Below are 11,605 nucleotides of genomic sequence, written 5' to 3'. Positions count from 1 at the left end.
ATTCTAATTAATCAACTCAAATATAGTATATAAACTTAACTAATTTTTATTTTTGTGCCTACCTGGATATAGCGCCTATGCTTTATATTGTGTGGGTCACGGGGTTAAGATAACGAACATAGACCAAAACAAAACCCGAGAAATTAAACACCATTTACTTTGTATGGAATACTTTGAAACAATTAAAACTTAAGTAAATGTTATTTTAGACTGACATTGGATACTACTCATACGTGGTGATGTCACTGCTTTGTTATATTCAGTTTGTTTGGTAAATTTTATAGATTTAAGATGTTTTGTTTGGGATACATTTGTAATGCTGTCTAGGTTTTTCTTTACCAAATTATAATAAAGTTGCTCATACGTCAGTTCGAATTCTATTCCCAGCGAAAATTTACAGATTTAAAAAAATTACAAATCAAGCTGTAAAATGGTTTTAAAAAAATCATTTAAAAAAGGCAGTTTAAAAAAGTACTAAAAACATTAAAAAAATAAAACAAATTATTTTAATCGCTGTCGCTATCGTCGCTAGAGAGCGAAAAATCGAATTCTTTGAAGAAGTCTCGAAACGCTTGCGTGGCTGCGGTTTCTTGGTCACGTGACGGGACGCATGAACGCCAATCGACACGGTCGGGTGAATTTAAGATAGTATCTTTGCACATAGCTTCCCTAAAAAAAAAATTAAAATTTAATAAAAAAAAATCGAAATAAACTTCTAAAACTGTTGTTTTTTAATTTACGTAAGCACCTGACTAATTTTCGCAAACATACTACTATTACATAATAACCTAAACTATGGAGTATTGCATCTAATACTTGCCAATTCAAAAGTAAAAGCTCAGCAATAATATAGGTGCAAAGCACTTTGCAGGTAGCATATCGAATTTCTGCTGATTTAAAACAACAAATGTGTGTTTACCAGTAAATATTATGTAGGTATAGGCAATACGCTTTATCTGCTTAATTAGCATTCTTTCACCGATTTTGGGTATAAGTAAAACAACAACAAACACGAAATAAATACCTTCCGAATTGTAGCGGAAAAAATCGGTTTATTCGATGCATCATTCTTCTACCATCGGGTAACTCAACATGAAAATAAGGACAACCCGGTGGGCAAACCTAAAAGAAGTAGTTAAAAAAATAAACATTTTATTTTATAACACCTTAAGGTGAAAGGTTTTTAAATTTTTTATTAGGTAGGGGTGTGATATTCACCGGCAGCGTGGTGTAGTGGTAAGAACACTTGCTACACCGCACATGAGGTCGTGGGTTCATTCCCCACTGCCCTCATGCTGTAGTGCCCTTGAGTAAGGCGCTATAAACGGTATGAACTCCTGCTGAGTCAGCACTTAATCAGCAGCATAATTATCGGGCAATTATAATCTATAATATCCCAAACTGCCACAGGCAACTCGAGACTGGGTCGGAGTTACTGATGTTACTCTATCTATGTTTAAGTCGCGCATTCGACTTTCCCACATCGAAGATAAAGATATATACAAAAAAAAATATTGCGACGTGTTTGGGCTATCCGTGAACGCCGGGCTCAAGGACGAATAGAGTGGCAATGGTGCGGCTCGAACCCCCAACCTTTCGGCTCGTAGTCCGAGCCATGACCGCTTAACACATTTATTTTTATAGTAAAAATTAAAATAATTTAAACTTTAATATAAAAGAACCTAAAACTTTAAAATAAAAAAAAACTGACGTTTGTGATGCGCGGCCAAACTATAAAAAAAGGCAAATAGAAAGTAATCGGTCCAATAAGTAAGAAGATGCAGCCCATTACGTAGAATTTTAACTAGTATTCCCTACTATTTTAAAGCAAAAAATATTGTAATTTATGAATTTTTATGGTCCAGGTTTTTTTTTTGTATATATCTTTATCCTCGATGTAGAAAAGTCAAATAGGCGACTTAAACATAGACTAACATCAGTTACTCCGACCTAGCCTTGAGTTGCCTGTGACAGTTTGGGATATTATAGATTATAATTGCACGGTAATTATGCTGCTGATTAAATGCTGGCTCAGCAGGAGTTCGTAACGTTTATATCGCCTTACTTCAGGGCGCTACAGCATGAGATCAGTGGGGATTAAACCCGCGACCTCATGTGTGGTGTAGCAGGTGTTCTTACCACTACATCATGCTGCCGGTACAAGCTTATTAATAAATAATTAATATAAAACATGTAATATACTTGTTTAAGGTCTGTTCTAGATGGCAAGTCAGTTAATTGTAGTGGTGCTGGTATTCCTTTTCTGTCCATATTTCCTTCAGCCAAATCATGAAAAGCTTTCCATAAATTATCTGACGATATTGTGTTAGAAACAGGTACCATCTTAAAAATAAAAATATTTAAAAATCTTAGTATAAATAAAACAACTTGTCAAGTAAATAAAGAAAAACTCAGGGTTTGCATATTTGAAGAAGTGGTAAGGACACTTAGCTTTACTACATAAGTTCCTGGGTTTGATCCCCATCAGCTTCGAAATTGTCAATTATTAATAACAAAGTAAAAATTGTTATTCTATGTTTACTAAGTCAGCCTTTACATAACAAAAAAAAATAAGAACAAAAATACCAAACAAAACTTTAAATATTTCTCTTTAAAAATTAATCAATTCTTGTTAAAAATTTTTTACTTGTATTTGCATGTGATCCGATCTATAATTTCTCTCAAAAAACACACAAGATTTATCGACAGTTTTGTATGCCTTCTTAAGAGCTTCCTTGTACTTCTCCACCTCCTCCCTGGTGTCTTCCGGAAGATCACACAAAGAGGAATGATGAGCGATCGGAAGAATCAGAACATGATCTCTAGTAAGGCCTCCTTTTGCCATAGCGATATAACACTAAAATGAAAAAAAAGTTAAAATTAATTTTTTTTTGCTGTTTCGATATTTTCATATGAATAACATAAACTTATGAATACAAATCTTATATAAAAATTTGGCCTCACCAAGTTTCCCACACTTCCAACCAAATGTTTTTCTACTTTATCCCCACCAAGACAGAACCAGCAAGACCAATCCTCTATAGAAATCAAAGTAAAAATTAAGACAAAATTTTGTTATTGCCTAAACAACGCCAATTGTTTTCTCATATAACAATTCAACATTTCCCACTTTTTAAAAACACCTGAAAACTACTTTAAAATGCCTGTTATATACAAAAAGGTAGATTGTTTATTTATTATTTTGATATTTCAATGCCAACTTACGAGGCCTGGCTTGTTTTTTCTCTGGTTGAAATTCATTATTTGCTTTTCTTTTTCTTCCATGATTAATTCCATTTTGATTCATATTCCACCTAAATTGCTACCCACAAAAACATATTAAAATAATTAACATTAGTTTACATAATTCTAAGATGTATTTATAATAAAAATAAATAAAAATCCTGAATACTCACAGCATGGTGTAGTGATAAAAACACTTGCTACACCACTATGAGGTAGTGGGTTCAATCCCCACTGATCTCATGCTGTAGCGCCCTTAAGTAAGGCGCTATAAACGGTATATACTCCTGCTGAGCCAGCACTTAATCAGCAGCATAATTACCGGCAAATATAATATATATAATATCCCAAACTGCTAAAGGCAACTCAAGACTGGGTCGGGGTAACAGTTGTTACTCTATGTTTGGGTTGTGCATTCGAACTTTCCACATCAAAGATGAATTTATATAGAAAAAATCAAAAAAATATATAGACCAAAACAATTCAAAAAATATAAAAATATAATGTTTTTCGGAAGTAAAATTATATTTAACAAAATTGTATTTAATAAATAAAAATATTTATTAATTTAAAACTTGTAAATTCACCTCATTACTATTTTGTACAGTTTTTTTCTTCATTGAAACTTCATAAGGAGAAGCAGTGGTGTCAGAAGGTTGAAGAACAACATCTTTTGCTTTCATGTGTATCATTGGTGTGATGGTAAAAGCATACAAGCTCTAAATAAAAACAAATCAAAATTATTTTTGGTAAAAAAACTTTTTTGCGATAATGAAATATTTTATTTTGTAGCAACTACTGTAACAACTTTTAAACCCATTTTATTTTTAAAAATTATTTTGATTAAAAAAAAGAAAATTTTAGAGTAAGAAAAAAATTTTAAAAGTTTAAGTGTACAAAGAAAAAACATGTTTACTTAAATTGATGTTATATATAATTAAAAAAAAATCACTTAAATATTACAATCAAGCACATTTTTGTTACATTTAATTCTTAATCTTATGATTAAATAATAAGTAGCGCTATATAATACTCCTTTAAAAGCAACTTATACCTAAGTTTTACAAAGAAGTCGAATCTTAAGATAACAAAGAAACAATAGGCAGGTGGCCTAAATGATTTAAGAGTCAATTTTCTGACAAAATATATATTTAAACAGCATTGTTATGGTTTAATAGAAAAAGAAATGACACAATTGCAGAGTCAATAATAAACTTAGTTGTGAGCTGTGTTGGCTTTTGTCCATTTAAAGAAAAAGGAATTTATTTTCGAGACAGATTATTTTTTACTATGTGCATAGCAACCGGATTGTATTGGTGTAAATCCCTTAAAATATTTTAGTATTCGATTGATTTTAGGTTTCAGTCAAGGGTTAAGATAATATCTGGTATAGCACTTACAAAAATATAAAAAATAAACAATTTTAAAATTAACAATATTCAGCTAATTAATCTAGATTTGGAAACTTAGTAATTTCCATCTATTATATCAATAGAAGTTTAAAGTGAAATATTAAAAAAACTATTTTATTCTAAAATTTGTAATACGAAACTTCCATTTTTTTAAATAAATGGCAAAGTAAAGCATTATATTAAAAGTACATAAGATTACTTTTTTACTCTAACAACAAACCCAACCAAAACAATTTTCAAAAATATGAAACTCAACAAAAAATCAAAGAAAAAGGGAAAATTGAAGAATGTGAATGAAGTAAATAACGAAGCGATTCACGAAACTGATGAATTAAACACGAATGCAAAAGAAGTTTTGGAATTATTTAATAAACTTGAAGAGTTGGTCGTTGATGGAGACCCAAGAATAAGAGAAGCCTTAAGTCAAAAGCCAGGTGATTTAGAACATTGGACAAGTTTTAGCCATGTTTTTTAAACATATACACTTTAACAAGTGCTTCTTTAAAGTACTAGGAAAAAAATAAATCACTAAAAAATTAAAAAAAAAATCTTTAACAATTTCCTTTTAAGCTATTCAAAATCTTTTGAGAGATGACAGTAGTTTGTACGGACTGTCTCCCAGATTTGGATTGTCCCCTCGACCCACTATTGGACAACCAGGTCAATTTCAACCTGAGGGTTTACAGAAAGAAGCTACAAACACATCACTCATATCGCAAAGATATCCACAGTTTAATCAAAACATGGAACATCTGCAACAGCTCCAAAGACCGCGACATTTCATTCAACCCAAACAGGTCGAAAATTTAAAAATAATCTTTAAAAAAAACTTATAATTTAAGTAAGAAAGCTCACTTTTGCAATTATATCTTGAAAATTGTTTTCTTCTTGAAGTTAAATCTTATTTTCTAGTTTCCAACCAAATCAAGCAGACCACCACAAAGAAACATCATGGTCCCACAAATTCGTATTCCAGAACGTAGCAACCTAGATTTTTCCCTCCAAGAAGAAATGATTGGGACTACAACAAAAAGACATCCGGACGGCACTCTTTTCACCAAGATCCTAGACAACCAACTTTCTGATTTGCAACAAAGCAAACAGTTTGTAACGAACGTACCAGCTCAAAATCAACAGTTTGTTCAAACAGTACCTGTGCAACATCAACAGTTCGTGCAACAGATACCAGTGCAACATCAACTAGCAATGGTACACACACTACCACCACAGCAGGTTTACCATAGAGTTGAGCCACCTAAGCAAAGTATTGATGTAGAGGTAAGGCAACAAAAAAAACGGCAACCGAAAATTGAACCACAATTTCATTTGTTTGGCTATGATACTAAAGAAGGAAGGAGTAGTATTCAGATTGATCTTGGCGCAAGCACACAAAGGTAAATTAAACAAATTAAAAAACGGCGGCATGAGGTCGTGGGTTCAAACTTCACTGCTCTTATTCTGTAGCGCCCTTGAGTAAGGCACTATAAATGGTATAAACTCCTGCTGAGCCAGCACCTAATCAGCAGCATAATTACCGGGCAATTATAATCTATATAATATCTCAAACTGCTAAAGGCAACTCGAGACTGGGTCAAAACAACTGATGTTACTCTATGTTCTGGTCGTGCATTCAACCTTCCCACATCGAGGATAAAGATATATACAAAAAAAACAACTTATAAAATAGTTTAAACAGCTAAGACATAAACAACACCTAAAACACAAGTGATGTTAACCTTAAATTTACTTACAACATAAAGTCTTACACTAATCATATATTAGGGAACAACCAGTTATGGAACCAGAGTTTGTACCAACCACCACATTAACCACCTCACAAAACTATGAACCAGAAATAACACAATCTGTTCCGCAACCAGAGATACAACCTAATGTTCAAACACAACCAAACCTTGATATACTTCAGTATAGACAAAGTGTTAACAGAAGTAAGGGTGGAGATTCAATTTCAAAAGTGATCGGACAAAAAGGAGGCCATCTTGAATTTTTTGGATGCAGGTATTTAAAAAAAATTTGAAAAAACAAAAAAAGTCTTAAAAATGCTTCGTTTTACAAAAGTAATGCATATATGCTTTCCAATACATCTTAACATAAAAAAAAACAAAAAAACATTCAGAAAAATTAATTTTGCTTTTTTAGAATAGATGTGCCGAAGAATTCTTTAAAAGAAAAATCACTGTTACGATTAACAATTCTCGACATGGCACAAATCCCAAACAGAATGGATCGCATTTATGGTCATTACAATCCAGACAACGAGCCAGTTACAATGGCAATCACACCAGCTATAAGGATCGATCCTGTGGACTTGAAATTCGAAAAACCGATAACAGTAAAGTTGCCGACCTGTATTGCTGTGCATGGTCAATCTATACAGTTAACTGAGAGAGGCGCAGAAACTTCCAGAACAAGAGAAAATACGGGTTTTGATTAAAAATTTATTTAATTATCGAATTGAATATAAATAAATTCAAATTAGGCCGAATTTTACTTTGGCAAATGTAATAATTTACACCCACTGACTTTAGGTTTTTTATTTTTTTTTTTATATATTTTTATCCTCGATGTGGGAAAGTCGAATGCGCAACTTAAACATAGAGTAACAACTGTTACTTCGACCCAGTCTCGAGTTGCCTTTAGCAGTTTGGGATATTATAGATTATAATTGAGTGCTGGCCTTAAGAGCTGGCTCAGCAGAAGTTCATACCGTTTATTGCGCCTTACTCAAAGGCGCTAAAGTATAAGAACAGTGGGGATTAAACCCACGACCTCATGGTGATGTAGGAAGTGTTCTTACCACTACACCACGCTGCCGGTTAAAAGTACCTTGCTTTTAGATAGATGAAAATGCCTTAACATCACATTTTAAAAATTATTTATTATTATGCCAACTTTATTTATTTTAGATATTTCTGTTGATGACATTATCATAAAAGAAAGAAGTGCAAGGACTAGGGAAATGTGGAATGATCTTGAAACACAAGTGTTTAGGTCAGCTGACAGTGTTACATTTAAACTTGAACAACTCGGAGATGTGTGTGCATGTCACCAAACAACAAACAATGTTGGTTAAAATGGAATAATTACTTTATAACGTAACTTTATATTTAAGATACCTATTAAGCCCCTTGAATAATAAACATTTCATCAAAATACAAATAAAATTGTTCTAGTCATTTTCTTATTGCTGCTAAACAAAAAAATTAAGTTTTTTAAATGTTGTTTAAATACCTTTTTAACCAGGTGAATGAAGAGGCATTAAACAAAAGACTTTCGGTGTACTTGTTTAAAAGTTTCAACAGCAGAAAAAAGCAATTTATTTCCTTACTAATAAGTGAAGATATGCCTCATGTTACACAAGTAAAAAATATTGAATATTTAAAAAATGATAGGCCTATATATATATAACATTTTTTTTACTTGTTTTCCAAATTTAAGGTATATATAGTTTTGTAGCTATACTGACATATAATCTACAGCTAATTGTTATTTTAACCATTTTTTATACAAATTGTTTTTTAGAAAGGAATTGAGAGTATGCCAGAATGGTTAAAATATTCTGATAGTATCAACAACATTATTCTGCCGGAAAGGAAAAACTTTGTTATTTACGTTGATGCAAAAGACAGAACTACATGCACCCTTGATGCTAACAAAATTGTAAGTCCGAATAATCCAAATAAGCATATTTACGTAGTCAATGTACTAACTGCCATGTTATATGCATTGGTAGTGGATAAAAATGTTGCTTAAATTTATGAAAAAATGACAAATAAAAGTGTTCATAGTTTTAGAAATTTTTACTGTTCTACAAAAATTACTAAAAGTTACAATTCTCTGAGAAATGATTTTTATTTCGGTGTAAAGATTGTTTTCTTATTCAGGAAATACCATGGGAAAATTTGTGGAGACCAGAATGTATATCAAAAAAACATATTGGCATCACACTAACAAGATTGAACACCCCTGCAGAAGTGGATATTCACTTCGATGAAACAAGCAAACTAACAACTGCATTTATATGGAGGGTGAGGGAAGTAGTTTAACCATTTGTTACTTATACGAAGAGATGTACTAAACTATGTTAAAACACTCTTAAGTTATCTTCTCACTTTGACAATTTAAAACTAATAGTAATTATTGTCTTAATGCAGGCTAGATACCAAGAAATTCACCTCCCTGATATTATGATCAGTGGAAATAACAAAGAATTTCAAGGTAAAATGTATTAAGGTTTTATAATTATATGCTAACAGTTACCAAATATTCAAACACAATAGCGGGCCAAAAAAGGCCGTTTTTTTTCGTCGAGTCATGATATTTTTTGACTAAATTAGTTCAAAGCCCAGAAAAAAGTGGACATGGAAACGGGCTAATTATGGATTTAAAAAAATATTTATTATTTTCAAAAAGAGGTTGTTATTGTATAGATAAATGGGAAAATGAAGATAATGAAAAGGATGGCACCGAGAATGATTTGTTAAAAAAGGTATCATGGAAACCACCAACACCGGAATCAAAATTTGTCACAAACAAACAGCTTCTCAAATATGCAACCATGCACCAATAAGACAAGAAAATTGTTTAAAGAACAAAAGTGAACAACAAAAAGATGATCAATTAACAAAGATTTTTAGACTGCTAAAAAGAAAATTAAGAAAATAACTAATTTATAGCCTATTAAATGTTTTCACCATATGCCTTTTTCTATTGACTGTTTTTAAATTTTAACAGTATAATTTACCTAATTTACTTCACTATGTTAGCGTAAATTTAAAATAAAACTTTACAAGAGTTATCATTTAGCTTTAATGGAAACATTGTTTATATTTGGCATTTTAAAACAGGCCAATAACTGATAAATATAAATATATTACCTTTTTTTTTAATGAGTTTCCAACATTTGCAAGTCCAATAAACCTGGTTGCAGGTTTTGAACTTTCTGCCAGAACAACATGATTACGATAAGGAAGCCTCTCGTAATGTTCATTTTCATTTCCAGCAAAATGATATCTATTTAAAGTTTTAAATATAAATTTTTATTCAAAAAGTTATCATTTTTTTGTTATAGTTAGAACCTTATAGTATTACATGGTTTCCCTTTTATTCAATTTTAATAACAACCTACAAATGGCATCATTTTAATTTTAAAAATAAAATATACAATTAAAGTATGCTGTTTTTAAGTTGTTAAAAAAAATTTGTATTAATAAATTATAAAAATCACCTTGGAGTAATCGATTGTGTTAGTTGGGCAATAAGATCTGATCCACAAGATTTACATTTTTCCACAGTCTAAATATATACATAATACACAATTATAATTTATTAAAAAAACGATTTTCGTAATCAAATTTTATTGAATTGAATTTTTTTGAACAGTTGTCCACCATTTACTAATAAACCTAAAAATATTAACAATTATTGAATAATAAAACTTAAAACTAGTTGAGGATTAATTTAATAAAAAAGGTAACAGCAATGTCTTTAAAATTGATGGTAAAATAATAAAACCCCCAAATTTTATATTTAATAAACATAAAATTAACTTACCGGTGTGTTTCCATTTACTGAAACAGCTTTTGGCCATGCTGATGTTAATAAAACATCCACCCCTTTATAATCTCCACTGTCTATATTTAACATGGATTGCAGAGCTTGTACATCTTGTAAGTTAAAAGAATTTTTTGGAGTTGGTTTGGACATTGCTTGGGAGCCAGATAGATATGCTACTTTAAGGCCAGAAGATTCAGTAAATATTCCTTTTTTACCTAAGTAATAAAATGAAAAAAAACATGACGTTAATATAAAAAATGGTGCATCAAAAAAAAGGTAAAAATATTAATTTCATAATTTCCCTTACAGTACAGTCTTATTTTATAATGAACAGAATATATATATTTTTTTTGATTTGGTTAGCTATATTTTTAAATTTAAAAACAACCTAAAAAAGTGATGTTTTCACATAGTTCATAACCATCTTGATCCGCATCAGATTGTGGGTTATTTCCAAGAATGTAAGTTGCAATGGGGGCTTTTTTAGTCCCATCTTCATACAGGGCCCAACCATTTTTAACATTGTTCTCAGGCAGATTACCAGTACAAAATAAAACCTGAAGTAATTAGAAAAAAATGAGTTGAACTATCATGAATAAAAAATGAAGTTTACCTTCCATGAATAATTTAAATTGTTAATTATATACGATTTAATAGTGTTCGCATATATTTTATTGAATAAGTTGAAAGTTATTTAAAATCTCATTAAAATGTGATATAAAATTTATTATGAAAGCTTAGTTAAGATACTAAAACTTATTAAAATTAAATACACAAGAGGCAACGGAAGTGCATTACATTGTTTCTACTATTATTGATCACGAAGCATTCAAGTCTCTTAAGCAGACAATAAATGACCTGTTAATTAAGACATTGAATCCAATGTTCAATAAAATCAATGATTCCATTGATTTTCCAAAACTAATTGAAAATTCTTAATAAACTTTGACTGTGCAATATCATTGTATTTATTTTTTGTCAAACACATTATTTAAAGTGCTTAAAACAGGTTTAAAGTTATTATTTTTTTTTATAGTACTTACATCAAATTTGTTTCCTTTTTTTATTAGTTTTTCTATTCTTGTAAAAATCACATCAATGTTGTTATTTACATCTCCACAAACCAATCTGTAAAAGTTTTACAACTTTAAATAAATTAACTGCGTTTTAGTTAAAATTTTAAAGTTAAGTTGCACAGATTTTTTTGCAAAAATATTTTTTAAACGTTAAAAATAAAAAAAACTTACACTTTAATGGCATTGGCCATTGCTGTTAATAATTAAAAATTAAAAACAAGTTAAAAATTTATAAATCCAATTCAAATTTCAGCTTTACAGTAAAGCCTCAAATGTTATTCAAATAAAAACAATTCT

General features: G+C 30.4%; 2 protein-coding genes across 2 annotated transcripts; one reads left to right on the top strand and one right to left on the bottom strand.

Moving 5' to 3' along the window:
* Window positions 1-328: 328 nt before the first annotated feature.
* On the bottom strand, window positions 329-11,605 carry LOC145745758 (CWF19-like protein 1). The gene is made up of 13 exons (XM_082563918.1): window positions 11,480-11,605; window positions 11,276-11,360; window positions 10,621-10,789; window positions 10,230-10,447; window positions 9,904-9,971; window positions 9,554-9,689; window positions 3,831-3,962; window positions 3,226-3,322; window positions 2,965-3,038; window positions 2,648-2,857; window positions 2,203-2,343; window positions 1,025-1,122; window positions 329-669 (listed from the first exon to the last, which is right to left on the bottom strand). The coding sequence occupies exons 1-13, from the start codon at window positions 11,497-11,499 to the stop codon at window positions 507-509; spliced, it is 1,611 nt and encodes a 536-aa protein (XP_082420044.1). The 5' UTR covers window positions 11,500-11,605; the 3' UTR covers window positions 329-506.
* Window positions 4,747-9,678, top strand: LOC145745748 (uncharacterized). Its single transcript, XM_082563907.1, has 11 exons — window positions 4,747-5,089; window positions 5,226-5,452; window positions 5,568-6,049; window positions 6,438-6,674; window positions 6,816-7,099; window positions 7,583-7,740; window positions 7,920-8,036; window positions 8,199-8,336; window positions 8,561-8,704; window positions 8,831-8,894; window positions 9,107-9,678. The coding sequence occupies exons 1-11, from the start codon at window positions 4,900-4,902 to the stop codon at window positions 9,244-9,246; spliced, it is 2,181 nt and encodes a 726-aa protein (XP_082420033.1). The 5' UTR covers window positions 4,747-4,899; the 3' UTR covers window positions 9,247-9,678.

The sequence above is a fragment of the Corella eumyota genome, chromosome 1 (assembly GCF_963082875.1).
Source record: "Corella eumyota chromosome 1, kaCorEumy4.1, whole genome shotgun sequence".
In the NCBI taxonomy this organism is placed as follows: Eukaryota; Metazoa; Chordata; class Ascidiacea; order Phlebobranchia; family Corellidae; genus Corella; species Corella eumyota.
This window is presented reverse-complemented; position numbering and strand designations above follow the sequence as displayed.

Coding starts and splice junctions, on each gene's coding strand:
- LOC145745758 (XM_082563918.1), bottom strand. CDS start 11,499: ATGGCCAATGCCATTAAAGT. Junction 11,361..11,479: donor ATGGCCAATGCCATTAAAGT/GTAAGTTTTTTT, acceptor AAACTTTTACAG/ATTGGTTTGTGGAGATGTAA. Junction 3,039..3,225: donor GAAAAAACAAGCCAGGCCTC/GTAAGTTGGCAT, acceptor TGATTTCTATAG/AGGATTGGTCTTGCTGGTTC.
- LOC145745748 (XM_082563907.1), top strand. CDS start 4,900: ATGAAACTCAACAAAAAATCAAAGAAAAAGGGAAAATTGAAGAATGTG. Junction 7,741..7,919: donor GTCACCAAACAACAAACAAT/GTTGGTTAAAAT, acceptor CTTTTTAACCAG/GTGAATGAAGAGGCATTAAA. Junction 8,705..8,830: donor CAACTGCATTTATATGGAGG/GTGAGGGAAGTA, acceptor GTCTTAATGCAG/GCTAGATACCAAGAAATTCA.